Source organism: Mauremys reevesii, linkage group 1 (genome assembly GCF_016161935.1).
Source record: "Mauremys reevesii isolate NIE-2019 linkage group 1, ASM1616193v1, whole genome shotgun sequence".
NCBI classification, from domain to species: domain Eukaryota; kingdom Metazoa; phylum Chordata; order Testudines; family Geoemydidae; genus Mauremys; species Mauremys reevesii.
This window is the reverse complement of record NC_052623.1, coordinates 73,087,636-73,105,135: the sequence shown is the minus strand read 5'-3', so window position 1 is coordinate 73,105,135 and position 17,500 is coordinate 73,087,636. Positions and strand designations below refer to the sequence as shown.

The 17,500-nt window shown below is 37.1% G+C and overlaps 1 protein-coding gene across 3 annotated transcripts in view; it reads right to left on the bottom strand.

The window, feature by feature from the left end:
- The window catches only part of TDRD3 (tudor domain containing 3), a 264,997-nt gene that overhangs the window by 47,597 nt on the left and 199,900 nt on the right, over positions 1-17,500 (bottom strand). For all 3 annotated transcript variants that reach the window (XM_039481181.1, XM_039481191.1, XM_039481200.1), the window contains 2 exons: positions 7,158-8,005; positions 4,966-5,091 (listed from right to left, as the gene is read on the bottom strand). In XM_039481181.1, the coding sequence (XP_039337115.1) occupies positions 4,966-5,091; positions 7,158-8,005 (974 nt within the window). The remainder of the gene's footprint in view (positions 1-4,965; positions 5,092-7,157; positions 8,006-17,500) is intronic.

Below are 17,500 nucleotides of genomic sequence, written 5' to 3'. Positions count from 1 at the left end.
TCCACAAAAACCCAAACCTAGAGTTTTCATGGGAGTAGAGAGACCATGACCACGAGACCCTTTTTGGGAGACAGAGCCTGCAATGGTAGCCTTCCAGATGAAAACGATGTGAGAGTGCTGGGGGAGGTGTGTGTGTGTGTGTGGGGAGGGTGGGGGGGGGAGGTGGTAGGAAATCCTGCATAAGGGAATCCTCAGTCATTTATTCAACACATAGTGAATCCAACTATCAACCTGGAGCTTTTCCTAATGGTGAAAGAGCGAAAGAGCCAAAGTTCTTGAAGCCTATCTGAAGCAGATATAAAAAGAAGAAGTTTGCATTTCTAATGGATGCAGCTAGACATGGTTCTCCTAAGGGAATCTTGGGATTATTATATTATATTGTTAGGGGTCCTCAAACTCTTTTTGCTGGGAACCTCTTTGAAAATATTTCAGACTGTGAAGACCCACCACCCTTACTTCTGCACTGCTGCTGGCGGCAGCTCTGCCTTCAGAGCTGGGCACCTGGCCAGCAGCCATCACTCTCATGACTCCCCTATAACAGTCTTCTGACCCTCTTTTGGGTCGGGATCACCAGTTTGAGAAACACTATGTTAGAAGAACCTCACTTGGCTGCCTCATTTTTAGGAGGCTAGACAAACAGGGTGATAAGCAAGAAGTCATCAGTAGTTAGATAAAAGAATAACAATAAAGTTGTCTCAGTCATATTCATTTTGCCTGCCTAAATATTCATAACAGGCAGGCTTGCTGCCTAAATGTAAGCTGTGAAAGCAGTGTGGTGTGATGCTAAGGTATTAGATACATTAGCACACAAAGAGAAAACCAGATCCTTCAAGGAATCCATAGTTGCTATAAATCAAGATCTTGGGGGGGGGGGGAGGAGAGGGGGGTGTCGGAGAAGATGTTGAGTTGCCCTGATTCCCAGAAAGACTGATTTTCAGAACCTGCAGCTAAAGTTTTCTCCAGCCAAGACAGAACTGCATGATTGAGTATAGGCAGAAGAGGCAGCTGAAAGTCCTGCCCGGTGCATTACTCCAACCAAGGAACGTTGCTAGAGAAGGGCCCTAAGTTGTTTTTTTTTTTTTTACTTACCCAGCACTAGAAACTGTTGTGGGAGAGGGCCAAAGATACAGCCTGCTTTAAGAAAGGGTCAGAACTTTTAAAGTGCCTACAGGTCTGTGAGGAAGGAGACAGAAAGCTAGAAGCAAGACCACCTGGAATTAAGATTGCTACCCTGCCCCAAAAGAAGTACTCATGCTAGCAAGAATAATGCAGCTGGAGCCTTAGACTCCTTTCTCTTTTCCTTTCCCTTCTGCAACCTCCCCATATTGGATAGAACAAAACAAAAAATTACATGATGAATGGATTACATGCCTCACAAAGCAACAGAGTGTGTAGAAAGCATCATTATACTTATCTTGATTGACAGTTCTTTACCTCCTTACTTCATGGTGAGGAGACACATACTGCTCTCCATACAGAATTGTACGGTGGGATTCAGGAAGAAGACACTAACAACAAACAAACTATAGACTTTATTTTATAATCACTATTATTTAAGTAAAGAGGCATGGAGAAAAGTTCCCGTGAACCTAATCCTAGTTGGACTCTAGAAGCACCAGAATGAGATTACCATGTGTGGAGGTAGGGGAAGACACAGTGTTGCCTTTCTTTACATTATCGGAAAAAAGCAATTATAACCACAAGCTAAAACTCTACCTGTAGAGCCAGGAGCAAACCCTACCAGATTATTACCTAGGGATGACAGGAAGGAAAAGGAGAACATAAATAAATGATCTTCATAGTGAAGTGACCAAGTAAACACTTATGCTAGACAGAAAACTACTAGTAATTAATAAGAAAAAATAATCCTAAAACGTAGAGGAAAAAATTAACACTTTAGGTTTAAAGTATTATCTTCACTTTATTTTATTTTTCTACACAACAGACTATTAGTTTAGTCATGAAGCCCCTTAACATTTCATGCTTTTCAGTTTGCTAGTATAACTTTACATCTTTTAATAGAAAAACAAGCAATTGTTATTTCTACAAAGGCTTTTTTTGGTGGGTTTTTTGTCAGGAATATAACATTTGCATTAAGTGATCACTGCTACATTTAGAGAAACACCAGGGTACATTTTCAAAATCTTGTGTAGGGGATGAACACTAAGAGAATTCTTAAATAATGTAAAGTAAAATATAATATTTTTTTATTAAAAACAGTCAGATTGCAGGGCTTTTATACATATATTACAAGAACTAAGCAAAACTATAAAGATCTATTATTTTTGCATGACAAGTACAATGATAGTTGTTAATGGGGTCTTTAAAAAAACACTCAGTAGCCCTTTTATTTACTTTGTGTAACCTATCAGAGTTAGCTCTGTAACATTTGGTATACTAATGCCAATAGTTTGGTAGCAATCAGTATGTTAGCTGTCAGAGAGGTTTTTTTAAAAGAAACATACCAGCATCCAAAGAAAATGAGGTAATGGAAGAACGCTACAACAGGACTATCACTCTGCAGCAATAGATTTCCACATGTAATGTATGGCTCTAGGAACCTTCAGATCATCTTGCATTAACTTCCTCAGATGAGGCGGAAATTAAAGAGGATCCTAGAAATATTAGGCAGAAGGGATCTAGTCTACATCCTAGCAAAGAGAAAAGATTCTTTCACTAAAGCAGTCCAGTCCTAAATCTATACTGCCAATGAAAAATATTTTTCTTATTGATAACACCAAGAATCACCACACTTCTACAATAAGTAGTTTGATAGTTATGCTAATGGGAAAAGCAGGGTATCAGCAGTATCTCAGCATCATTTGGGTGGTCATACAGGAAATCAGCCAAAAGAAACAGAACACAGTGGTTAAACTGGATTTTCATACGCCTTACGTTCAGTGGTTCCTACTTTGCTGCTGACTGACATAACATTTTTGCATCATCCTCCTGCAGATAAGTACTTTTTCTATTTCGATGTATGTTGAGAAATTTTGGGTGTGATTCAGTTTCTAAGCACCAAAAAAGTGTTTTGGAAAAACAGTGACAAGGAATCTGAAAAAATAGATTGAATATGCCTTGTGGTCTTATTGTAGCATAGACTATAGAGTCAAATCATTAAAGCTCCTCCTATCAGCACTGACTCTTGCTTCAAAGGATGCTTTTAAATGCAATGTGGGGAACCAAGCAGTATTACAGAACCAGAGTTGAAGTATGGGACAAAGAAGATGCCTGTATGTAACACATAACAGCACATCTTCAATATAGATTATCAAGGACCAGTATTACGTGGAAAGACTAGAGTAAAAAACAGAGAATCCCTCTAAAGGATGGAACGTAGCCACTCTAGTTGACAATAGAAAATAGTTGAAGAAAAGGAATCCCTGCAGTCAATTTGGAGAAGGCAATACGCTGGATCATATTAACCAAGTCTCAGATCTTATGCTGAACCACAAGGCATTAGAACTTTACTTTGCATTGCCGTAAATGTTGCCTAAGTCACTCTTACATTGGTTAATGTGTGAAACCTGAGAGAGAGAGAAATCACAAAAAATAACTTATATCTACTAGCATTAGAACAAGATTCCAGTAAGTGCTGAGAAGTTGAAGAGGCATGTATTTAAAATGAGAATTAGATCTAGCAACAGGACACAAAAGTAAAGTACAAAGTGCAAATAGCTTTCTTGTGCAAGAAACTCAGAGCTGCAAGGATGTCTGAGCAGCAAGACAGTGAAATCTCAGGGTTTCTCCATAAGCACTTTGAGACCAACTATCAGCTTGTGGTGATACTGAGAGAGAAGATGGGAGAAGGAATGAGGTACTTACAAGTGAAAGATTTTGAAATGTAAAGAGTTGTGAAACAACTGTGTCCCAAGTGGTGGTAAGAAGCAGTTCGACCAGTGGAAATAAGATATTGAGACTTCATAGGAATATTAATGTAGAAACTAGAAAAAGTTTCATATTCCTGTAGAGTTGCCAAACAAAACAAAAACAAAAAAATCCACAAGGGAGGTCCACAGAACGAGAGGTAACAACTCACAATGAAAGACAGCTGGCAGTGAACACTGGGTGACTGTTCTGTCTCCAGGATACTAACATGCCTATTAGGAAGTGTCTAGGAAGTAAGGACCATTAAAAACTAATGAGAGTTAAGATCTCTTGGGGTGACACAGACACCCCCAATAATAAGAAAAGAAATCAGTTACATAGGTAGTGAAGAATAACTTTTGTACATCTATTCAGAGAATAAATAAGAACCTCAGTACAAATGACTCTCTACTCCTTTTTTCTCTCTTTTTTTTTTTTTAACCTAAATGTAGCATTGTATATTTCCCAAAGCCTTGTACAAATTAGATGCTATAAGGCCAATACATTCTAAGCGAATCTCTGTAATCACAGTTTTGGCATGATATTTGGCAAAGAAGAAATAAGTGAAATAAAAAACAAAAAAAGAAAAATCATGATACAAACAAATCTGTATTTTTTTACCTATACATATACACATAATAAAAACGTTTGGAATATATTTGTATATTTGAAAGGCTCTTTTCCTAATCTTTACATGTAATAAAACACAATAGCCATGTTAGTGAATCAGAAATCTTATTTTGACAATCACTTGGTATTCCATATATAGAGTAAACACAAACTTGAGAGAGAATAAAATATACATAAAATGCCCATTTTGCATATACAAATCACTGTTTCTCTAACACGTAAATAATATTATTCATTTTCAAAACAATACAATTTAATTATTATACATGAAAAATAATACCACAGGATTCTTTTCTATTATCTAGGGGTGATTATTTAAATAAATAAGGCAGATCTATTCAGTTTTAAGGTATTTTTCCACACAGTGCTTTTACATTTACACCCTTTGCAGGACTCATTTGTCTAAAGCTACATATTTTACACAAATAATGTAGCTTATATCTTTGTATACAATTTGTTATCACATACCCATGCCTCTGCGTGAATGGGCCTGATGTTGCTTAGTAGCACCTCTTCATAGTTTCCATAATCACAGAATTTAACAACTGCAGTTGTTCCAGAAGAATGAAGAGCTTCAATTTCTGCCCGGTAAAACTTAAAGAGAAATTTCAAAAGGTCATAAAACACTGGATTAAATATTGCAAGAAAAATCAATAACATTTTAAAAGATTCTATTTTAAACAATTTATTAATTTTTTCAAAATATGTTTGTACCAAATATGCATATATTAGAAACTCATGTCAGTTAAAACCAAATGCAAATTTACATGTCCATCATTACCTGGACATTTTTACACAATGGAAAAAAAAGATAGTGAGTGAACAGTGCTAAGATTTAGCAATTCATTTGGAAGTTTTACTTAGAACACAGTCAGGTTATTACAAAAAATGTGAGAGCACTTCTAGACCTAAGTGATTTAGGGTTTAAAATGCAGAGACAGAAAAGCGGCATCAAGATGACAACTATTTTACCTTTCTAGAAGGATTTAGAGAAGGAGAGTAGGGATTCACTTTTCTAACTCTAACAAAGCAAGAAGCTTGGACAAATTCGCTTTTATTTCATTTATGAAAGGATCTTAAAGGGGATTTAGAGGAGCGGTGAGCCAAACTAACCTCAGCCTTCTCCCAAACAGAACTAAGCTGAAATACGTTCAAATCAGTTCACTTAAATTAATCCTCCCTATCAAGCGTCTATCTTCAGATAACCTCCAGACTGAAACAAATCTTTGGAGGATATCCTATAACTCTTTATAGAGTTGAACATGAAGAAATCTTTGTTTTCTATAGTAATTACAATCACCACTGCACTTGACTACCTGGCTACAGGATCTTTCCAAACAACTACTGGAGACAGCACAGGCACACACCAGTCCAGAACTATCTGCTGCATCAATACATTTCTTGTAGCTAATTTTCACTAAGATACACTACATCAGTAACAAGCAATGAATTAACATTCTTGCTTAGCACATTTTGCGAGTTCCTGACTATTCACAACCCAGCAATTCAAGCATCACACAATGATTACATTATTTTTCTCAAAAAATTCCATTCATAATCAGTGTACATGATGCATATGTACCAGTTCCGAATATGCATACATATTTGAAACATGCAACCCCCATATTAACCTGTCTTCATGACTGAAAACATTTGTGTATGAACATCTGACCATTTGTCTGAGTCATATAATCCAAAGAGGCAGATTAAAAATAAAAAACCTTAGTTGCTCCTTTATTTAAAAGAAAAAAATCACATTGTAAAGGTTTCCAAAACTGCCCTGGCCACTTCCCACTCTGAACATTTATAGAGCGGAATAACTGCTTAAAAATATTAAAATAATACAAATCACAGCTGATAAAAAAATTAGACACATGAAATCATTAGAAATATTAGCTGTTAGATGAACAATGAAAAAACCACATTAAAAAACACATACAAAAATGTAGTTTTTCTTTTCAGATTATCCAAAGCTCGGGGGAGGGGGAGATTAAAAAAAAACAAAAAAGATGGATGGCAATAGCTCTGGAGATTAACAGTTGGGGAAAAAATAGTAAAATGGCTGTAACAATGAGAAAAGAAAAGAAAATTTCTTCTCATAATAATAATTAGTAGGCATTGGAAACGTTAAAAAGTTCAAATGAAACAAGGGAATATTTATACTTTTAAAATCAAGACAACAAAATTGTTGGCTTTTTAACATGGACACAAATAATTAACCCATTCAAGAAATATTTCAGCCAATAAACAATCTCCTGGTGATGTAAAAGAGTCAAACAGTAGGGGGAATCTTCATAAAGTTCCGCCCCCCCCCAAGATGATGGGCATCATGGGAGGTGCACCCTTTCCCCTGATCAATGTGATCGTCACCTATATCAAGAAGGGCTGCAGGCTGCTGCTCCTAGTACCAAAAATGTTTCTGATGACCATAACGATCACTGTGGACAGCAAGGAATTTAGTTTCCCTTCCCCGAGACTTAGTACACCATGTACCTTGCATGTACAGCCCTAGATAACAAGATACTAACTCAAGTAAGAAATTACACACACAGACACGCCCCCACACACAAAATCTCTCTTTGTGGCAGCACATTAAAGCCACCATCCCTTTTGTTTTTAAAGATACAATTTACAGTATTTCCTACTTGACTGGAGCATACCTTGTTGTCTTCCCAATAAAGAGCAAAACATTCATCCCTTGGCCTCCAGCTTTTACCATACTCCACAGGAATAGATGGTTCCAATATTTTTTCTGGTTTGATGGGCCCAGATCTCCTTTTGGGACCAGCGTTATAATACAACATTTTGTCTTCAAATGGTGGAGCAACATTGGGTCCTGGTGATTTAATAGGTCCTACTCGTCTTCCTTTCTGTGGATATTCAGTATCTCCATTTGATAAAGCATTAAAACTATCAGTTCTAATAGGATTCTGGTAGTCACTATTCATACCAAAATGTTGATCATTTTTTAAACTAAAAGTTTCATTACTTATTGTTCGTGTTTTCCTGTCATAAAAATTGTCAGGATTATGTATTTGGTTTTCCTTTTTTCCTCGTTTCTGATTATTATCATCTATGGTATCTTGAACACTGGAATTCTCTCTCAATTCCATGAATGCAGCCCCTTTTCCAGGTCTGTTTTGCATAGCATTATCCCTCTTTTTAAAAGAAACATCACTCTGGTGAGTGGCTGAGGGATAACCAATATCCTTTAGCCTATCGTTCCTTGGATAAGGTCTATCACACTTATTTTTATCCTCAGTCCATTGCTCTGGTCCTAAAGAGCTGTGTTTTTCAGGACCTCTGTTTCTTGATAAGCCACTACCTTCCAAAACCTGTCTTGAATTCTGAATGTCCCTTTGAAAACGAGGGGGTTTCTCATTTCTTGGCTGTCTAGTATCATTTCGAGGAAGATGTCTTGGATGGTTGTAATCTTTTATGCCATTTTGCTCTATATTGAGCACTCTGTGTTGTACTTGATGCTGTGGATGAGACTGTGATTTTGGTTCTACAAAGAAAAAGAACACAGTGTTTCAATTACTGGTACAATTAATTTGTGGCACGAACAATTTACTTCACATACAAAGAATGAGTTTTAAGAAATAATGTCAGACACCGAAAGATACAGCAGTTCTATGATTAGTTTAGAAAAACAAGTGGCGTTCACCCATGTGGTGTGGCAATGGAATAGTACACCATGTTTAACAGGGACAGAACTAGGTTTGAACTTGAGATTATCATTCCCAAAGCCAGTGGGAAATATGTACCATACTCTGTGGTACTTCCATCAAAACACCTACTCACATGAAAGTGTGAGTAAGATCTGCAGGAAGCTACTTATTTTTCCCCAAAGGCAACTTGCTTGAACTACTGCCACTTTAAGGAGGGGGGGAAATAAAGAGTCCAGCGTGAAGAAAAGGAAGGGGAGAACTCAAAGAAAAAAAAGATTTCTAATTTAAATTAAGGCTTCCAAATTCAGAGCAAGATGTAGATGATCTCAGACATACTCTAGATAAAACAAGGTGAGTTTGAGAACATAAGAATGGCCATGCTGGGTCAGATCAAAGGTCCATCTAGCCCAGTATCCTGTCTTCCGACAGTGGCCAATGCCAGGTGCCCCAGAGGGAATGAACAGAACAGGTAATCATCAAGTGATCCATTCCCTGTCACTCATTCCCAGCTTTCAGCAAACAGAGGCTAGGCACACCATCTTTTCTTAACCTCTTCTCTTTGGCAGCAAATGGGCCTACAGGTACATTATATGAAAAATGGACAGAAGCTAAACCTTTAAATGAGACGTACGAGAGAGACCTTCTTATGAAAAAGTCAGTGAGCTAATTAGAAAGTTTACAAGCCTCAGAGACTACGAGGTAATACTAAAGCTTTTATCTGTGTATGCCATCTTTTCAATATTTAATCTTGTCTGTTCCCTACCCCCAATTCACAAACATGGCAGGAAGATTCCAACAAGACAGCAATACCGTTCCTGGGTCACTTTTGCTGGACAACATTTGAAAATAAGGTGCATTTCATGCTTTCAGTATGTTTTTAATAGTGATCTTTCATGTTGGCTTTACATTTGCAAAAATATTCTTAAATGTTATTCCAAAATTACATAGAACTGAATAAATTGGGAAATAGCAATGAAATTATGAGAGAAAAATATTTATAAATAGACACGTACAAATAAGGAAAGAGCCATACAAATAAAAAAAAATAGAAGTAAAATGACATTACCAGAGAAGTGCCAAAATAGACCTTTAGTCAGCAAGAGAAGTAAGCATATCAATGACCCCACTGACTTCAGTGGGACTACTCATGTGTTTAAAGTTAACATATGCTTATTACCTTGCTGAATCAAGTCTATACCAAGTACTAGCAGCTAATAGTTAAGAATTATAATTGTAAGTCAAATTACACAGAACACTACAAAAACACATTGTGTAAGTAAATGTATTATCCTTCAGGGTAACCTGTTTTCTTCTGGCCAATTATTTAGTGATATTAATCACAATTCACTGCACATGTCCCTGCAGAAAATGATCAAAAGGAGCAAACTGAGTATAAAAATTTGGAACCACTGCTTATGTTATTTTATAGTCAGATGTACGTCACTTAGTCCAATAAAACTATTTACGAAGAACAGGACTTTAACTGGGAATTGGGTTCTTGAAAACCTCTAATGTCAACGTTTTTACTTAGTCTTATGAAAAGGGTATAAAGCATTTTTATTAGCATAACTTTTGAGCAAGTTTTAAGACCATTCTTCCTTCTCAAGTAGTCTTTTCAAGTTTAATAGAGCTATTCACGCTGTTTATTTTGAGATACAGCAGTACAGAATAATTGTAAAATGTAAAGCCAAATTCTGTCCTCAATATACTCATTTGCAACCCTCCCAAAGTTAACGGGAGTTTCAGCTGTGTACCTCAAATCAGAATTCAGTCGCAAGTTAACACATTGTACCATGACAGGTTTCAGAGTAGTCAGTGGAACCTGGTGCCTATGCTGAGCTCTGAGACCCTCCCACCTTGCAGGATCCTAGAGCTGAGGCTGCAGCCCAAGCCAGGATGTCTACAGTGGAGTTTAACCTGCAGTCTGAGCCCTGTGAGCCTGAGTCAGCTGACATATGCAAGCCCTGAGTGTCTAACTGCAGTGTAGACACACTCAAGGGGTCCAGAATACCTGTAATTCCTTTGGGGGTTATCAAGGGCTTAATGTGGGGTACATTGATTTAAATCAAGGCTATCTAAATCAGTGATTTAAATCACCAAGTGGAAAGTCTAAATTTAAATAATTAATTGTAATCAACTTTTCCATTTGTACTTTAGTTATTCTCTAAAGAAAGGTGCATTCTCACTGGCTGATATAATCATTAAACATGTTGATTTGTAACTAAATAGAGCATTTGCACTAGATTTGGTGCATCTTTTTGTACCTAGGAGGGTACACTAGAATGATGTACATTTATTTAAGCAATTACATAGCTTAATATTTTCAGGTTCTTATTAACTGTATATTTTAAGTATGAACTTCTGTTGGTGAAAGAGACAAACTTTTGAACTACATAGAGCTCTTCTTCAGCTCCGTGTAGCTCGAAAGCTTGTCTCTTTTGCCAAGAGAAGTTGGTCCATAAAATATATCATCTCACCCACCTTGTCTCTCTTATATTCTTGGACTAATACAGCTACAACAACACTGCAAACATTTTTAGTATGTTAGAAAATGCTGAATGATATATTCCTTATTTACTAGATAATTAAGGTTTTGCACATGATTTGTATTAAGCTTCATTAGAATGGTAACTGGAATTTTAATTAAACACATAAAGCAGCGTATAAGATTTATTTGTATTAAACAAAACAATCTCAAAAGGTTCTGGATACAAAAACTTCTTTTATCAAAACATGTTTCACAATTACAACTAAATGATTTATTAAATGAGGGATTAACTATAGTCAGTGAATTAAATTGATTATTTCAGGTCAGCCTGGGAAAATTTTCAAATATGCCTAACTGAAAGTGACTGGAGCTTAAGTTCCTAGTCACACATAAATCTCTTGAAAATGAGACAGCCTCCTAAATTATTTAGGCTGACCTACTATGCCATGTTTATAAAACTTGACCTGAAAAGTCAGATGTTTCCCCCAATTCTTTATTTATATAGAAAAGCAGCCTTTAATTCAAAGTTTTTGCCACAGGCTTATGGAGTCAGTTTATTTACATATTTTAAGAGATTATAAGTAGTTTAGGCCTTAACATATTGTGACATTGTCTAATTAAAATATAACCATGCAAACCATTGTTGCTATCACTGTTATATAATTGCAATGAATCTTATACAAAGTGTAACACATGGCCAGAAAGGATTAAGCATCCTGCAGACTAAATGACCCAAAGCCAACCATTAAAGACATGTTAGAAAGTATGTGAATAGTAATTAGGGCCATTCTCTGCTAGACAGGCTAGAACTTCCTGTATATTAAATTGAGATTTTGTTTTAAAAAGTTTTTTTTTAAAAAAAAAAACCTCACATTATAATTTAAACAATAAAATAAAAAAAATTCAATTAAAATGAAAAAAAATCCTTTTTTTTGTTTGTTTGTAAAAACAATCATTGATTTTTCTCCACCCTGGTATAATGACAATCATTTTTCATATTCCATAAATGAAAACATTATATTTACAACATATTTTGATGTAAAAAGTAATATTACTTAGTGTATAAACTGTCACTCAAAGTAAATGATAGATTAAACTACATCTTGATATAAGAAGTTTTTCAAGAGCATTTGGAGTGCATATTGGTAACACATAATTTCCCATGATTTGAGGACACTTCCTAGTTAAACTAATGACAGTCAGCTATTAAACAGACCGGTTTGCCTTGAGGCATATCAGAGGCATATATTTATGTCTGCATAAAAACTTGGAGGAGATTTTTATATTCAACTCCTGTATCTGTTTTAGGGATGGGCAGAAATTCTATAATGGTGAATTTTCAAAATAATTTTTAAAGTAGTCATTCTGAAAAAGAAGACTTAATTTATTGTATAGTCTGTTCATATCTTACATAACAGTACCTGATGTAATTACTATAAATTTAATGTTTTAAATGTATAAAATAGGTGTTTTTTGAGTTTACTTGCTGTGGGTTTAAATTTTTAAGTATCTGGAAACACTGTTGTTGTTTTGTCATTGTCTGAAAACTTTCTGCCAATTATGAAATTATTTTGGTGGGGGTTGCAGTTTAAGGCCACAAGCAAGCAAGGCACTTAAATATATACTAACAAATATAGAAGGTTTATTACCCAAGTAAGAAATGTACAATAAAGAATCAGTAGCATGCCACATGCTAGATTTGAATAATGCAATTCCACTACAAAGCCATCATATAACTTCATATAATTAACAATCCCTGAACACAAAGTAACCAGCAGCAAAACAGCTGGGGTGTTGCAGGGCATGGGCATGGTGTAAGTATCTCAAACAGATCTACCATGTAACTTCCTACACTACATTTGGATCTTGGTAGCCCCAGGCTTTCATTTGAAGGGATTCATATTTTTAAGAGAACCAAAAAATTTGAGAGCAAGTAAAAAAACCCAGACATGTCCATTTAATAGATGACCGAGATGCATGATGCAGCATATATGTGAGCATAAATACACAGATGTAATCACAAAAATTATTATAAAACTCCAAAAATATTAAGCACATAGTTCTGGATGTCATGTAATAAAAAATTACACTTTGGGCCTATATTTAAAAGGAGTATAATCTGTGTCTTTTTCCAGCCATCTGAATAAGTCCCACATATAAATATACTGTATAATGAATTCCAAATTGTTTAAAGTTTAGAGAATGTTCATGGCTTTAAAAATGCAAGGACTCAATCTTGAACCACCTTTAATACCCATGGAGAGGAGTAATGGGGCTTTAGGCACCCCACTATTTCCTTCAGATGGGAACCCATACCACTAGTCTGTGCAAGGTGGGGAGAGCAGCTGCTGTGGGGCCCACCATGCTCTCTACCACACAACTGAGCAGGGAATGGGAAGGCAGGGAGAACGAGAAGGCAGTCTTGACTCTGCCCCCCCACCCCCAACATGGAAGAGTTGGTGTGCAGGTATAAATAATGCGCTATAATTACGGGGCTGATCACGCTTACTTCCCATAGGGGAATAGGAGACAGCACGAATTGTGACACTGTGGACGTGCATTTGATCCCGGGGAACACTATTATATATAATTCCACAAACTAGCTTCAAGTGTTTTTTCCCGTTACTGATTTCAATTTAAAGGAATAGTTACAGAACATTACTATTTCAGATAATGCTTCCATTCATTTTTTTTTAAATCAAGATCGATTTTAAGGCCAAGAGAAGGCATTTTTAATGATTCAAAATTCAAATTACCTGTAAAAAGAATTGCCTGTCTAGAAGATAACGTTCATTTAAGAGACAGACACTTCATTTCTGAGGTGTGCAATTACCCTCCATCCCACAGAGGAGCAAAAAGATTCAAAATAGCATAACAGTGATGCAGAAAATAGAAGCTTTTAGTAGAATGGTTTTGGCAGCATGTTTAGAACTTGACACAGCTAAAGATGTCCAAAATTAAGTTCTTGGAGGAACTCATGTAACAACCTTTTTTCACACATCACAAACTTTAGCAGCAAGGTAACAAAGTTGGGAAAACATTGGCCTAACACAGGGGTCGGTAACCTCTGGCTCGCGGCTTGCCAGGATAAGCACATCCCTTGGTCCACACCACTTCCCGCAGCCCCCATTGGCCTGGAGCAGTGAACCGCGGTCAGTGGGAGCCGCGATCGGCCAAATCTGTGGACGCGGCAGGTAAACAATTGGCCCAGCCCGCCAGGGTAGCCGTGTGCCAGAGGTTGCTGACCCCTGGCCTAACATATTGGAGAACAATGTGTTTCTAACATAAGTGCTATTGAGTAGCAGAACAGGGGGTGGCGCAAACAGATAAAAAATTATTGTTTTTATCACGGTATCAAAGAAATTAGCATAATTTGAAAAGATTATTTGGATTCCCATTCCACTTTGCCTATGGAATAATTAGATCCTTTAACAGTACATGAAGATTCCCATGCTACTAAAAGTTGACAATCTGGATCTGTTAGAACAGGGGTCGACAACCTCTGGCACCCGGCTCGACAGGGTAAGCACCCTGGCGGGCAGGGCCAGTTTGTTTACCTGCTGCTTCGGCAGGTTCGGCCGATTGCGGCTCCCACGCAGTTCGCCATCCCAGGCCAATGTGGGTGGTGGGAAGCTGCGGCCAGCACATCCCTCGGCCTGCACTGTTTCCCGCCACCCCCATTGGCCTGGGACGGTGAACCGCAGCCAGCTGGCCGAACCTGCCGATGCGGCAGGTAAACAAACTGTCCCGTCCCGTCAGGGTGCTTACCCTGGCAAGCCGCGTGCCACAGGTTGCTGACCCCTGTGTTAGAATTAGTGTTCAGTTCAATACAGAAAATACAAATTGGCTCTTCTTTTCTATGTATATTTACTGTGACACACAAGGGGCCCTTATAAAAATGCCTTATACCGTTACATTGAAAGAATCAAAATCTAAAACTATAAGTCTTACACCTGCATTTAATTACAGGGGACAAACATATATTAGCCAAGTAATATCTATTGGACTAGACCTACTTCATAGCCTGGACCTAGCAGGAGGGTATTAATGAATTTATTGTGCAATGTTTGACATCATCAGTTATATACAGAAAAATATAGATTATAAATGAAGTCTACCTGCCATGTCATTCAGTGTCGAACAATTCTGAGATAGGGTTAAATTTGCATAAAGGTGATAGTGTCTCAATAAACTTGGGCTATGTAAATTGGTCACTAAATAGGTGCAAGTATTCTATGCATCCCTGAACAGAACGAGTTAGCACTAATGGATGCTGGTCAAAGGTTTTCTTTTTATGCAGAAGTGGCAGACAGGGATGTCCCTTGTTTCCACTGCTTTTTGCCCTCTCCAGTGAACCACTAACTAAAGCTCTCAGGAAAGCAATAGATTTCCATAGGATAGCAAAAACACAAAACTAAATTTGCCACTTTATAGAGATGACATGCTGTTTTGTCACAAAAACAGACACATCAGCCCGGTTATTATAACTGGAAGTTTGGGAAAATGGTTTGGAAAAATTTCCATTTTGAAATTAATTACATGCCAGAAGGCTTTTATCTTCTGCCAAGTAGTTTTAAGGAAGTCAATTGGCATTTCCCTTTTAAACTGTCAGTCAGTTATTTTACTCCGTTAGGCCTCTATACATCTGTGACCTTAAGAAGATTAAAAAAGGAAGTAAGGTTTTTTCCATGTGAAGGAATCAGCAGGAACTTGCTGAGTAGGAAATACTAGCCAGTGCTGTTTAATAAAATCAATTTTATTAAGGAAATGGTGTTTTGCAATATATAAAGATGTTATTTCCAATTTTCTGAATATAAATTAAGCAATTGGAAATGTATTTGTGTATTTCATTTGGCACAAAAAATAAAGGGAAGTTGCTATTCTGTAATTGCAGACTAAGATTTACAAAAGATTAATTAACCTCTTAGAGCCTTGAAGTAACACGCAATGGAGGCAAAGCGGGGTTTGGACTGACAGCTCGCGACCCCCCATGTAATAGCCTCATGACCCCTTGAGGGGTTCCGACCCCCAGTTTGAGAACCTCTGGGCAAGTCAAAGCAGCAGACATTCCAGCACTGTCACTGGCGGCAAGAAGGAATTGAGGGTGGGGGGCACCAGTGGCGCCCCTTATACTGCAACATGTGTGTGCATCACTCCAGAGGGCGCCAGAGCTGGTCCCCTACAGATACCACTGAAGGAAAAACTTCCAGCACCGGTGCATGTGGTGAGCACACACACCTAATATGGAATGGACATGAGCAAGCACTCGAAGAACATAATTTATGAGTAATCATTATCAGACGCAATGGAGCTTAAAAGTCTAGGAGCCAGGATGTCCCATATTCCAATCCTAGGCAGGATTAGAATTTGGCAAATGTTTTTTAGCATGAACTCAGGTCTCCCACATTGAAGGGGAGTGCCAGAAACCCTTGACTATAGGGTAATCTGGTATGGGTCTGTCTCAATCTCTCCTATTGGAGGTATTCCACTTTATATAAACAGTTATTGGTCCAGAGAGAGTGTACGAGAATAACACTGTAGTCTGATATTTAGGGGATTCACCTGGGATGTGAGAGACCCATGTTCATGTCCCTGCTCTAATGACTACTTAATTTATACACAGTGGAATAGCTTCCAGAGGAGAGATTGCCAAAAAAAATTCAGAACTGACCTGAAGTGAATTTTTTTTCTCCAATTTTTCAGACCTGCCAGCAAACCAAAAAAAAAAAAAAAAAAAAAAAATAAACGATTCACCTAGCTCTAATAATGACTTGCTGTTTGGCTTTAGAAAAAGTCTCCATCTGGGGGAGGGATAGCTCAGTGGTTTGAGCATTGGCCTGCTAAACCCAAAGTTGTGAGTTCAATCCTTGAGGGGGCTATTTAGGAATCTGGGGATTGGTCCTGCTTTGAGCAGCAGGTTGGACTAAATAACCTCCTGAGGTCCTTTCCAACCCTGATATTCTATGATTCTAATATGTGGATGATAATTGTACTTCCTATGGATGTTGTGAGGCTTAGTTAATATTTGAAAAACACTTGGAAAATATATAGTGCTACATAATTGCTAGGTACCAGCAGCAGCTTAACATGGTAGCATAATATTCTACTTGGTCCTCCTCCTACTAGGCAAAAGTAATCAGTCAGTAAAAGATGATAAATCCAAAATAATTCCTGTGAAGCTCATGTAGTATAAAGCAGATACATACTGAACCATCTTGTCTAGTTACACCAAAATAGAAATTAAATCTACAAAGTACAATGTTTTTAAAACTTTGATACTCTCAACAAGCAAGAGCATGATGTTTTATGATGTAATTAGAAACTGATAATCACACACTAGACAAAAAGGGAAAAAATGATTTTACTTCTGCCAGAAAATAAAACATTCACTTCCTTTAAACTTCTTTCTCCCTGCATCACATAAATTACATTTTTTAAAACAAGTTAGCATAAAGTTCAAAAATATTTTGACAGATTCCATTTCATTTCCTTTTATTTTTGTATTTGTAGATACCACTGAAATATTTCAGTAGAATATTAAAAGTGGTTTCTGAACACAGTAACATTCACTGGGAATTGACAGCTGAGTCCATGATCTCAGATAACCTCTGTTACTGTCCACATGTATTAGGGCAGTGGTAGGAGTGTCACCATACTCCAAACAACTATTTCTTCAAGGAGATAATTTAATATAAAATCTAAAATCCATGGCTTAATGCAAATAAAGGTTTAAAAATATTTGTTGTACTAAAAGTACAAAAGGGGGGATTGTGGAAGTAAAGCAAGAACTAACAGAAATTTAAATGCATAACAGTTTCTGTTAATCTAAATGACTGTATAGCTG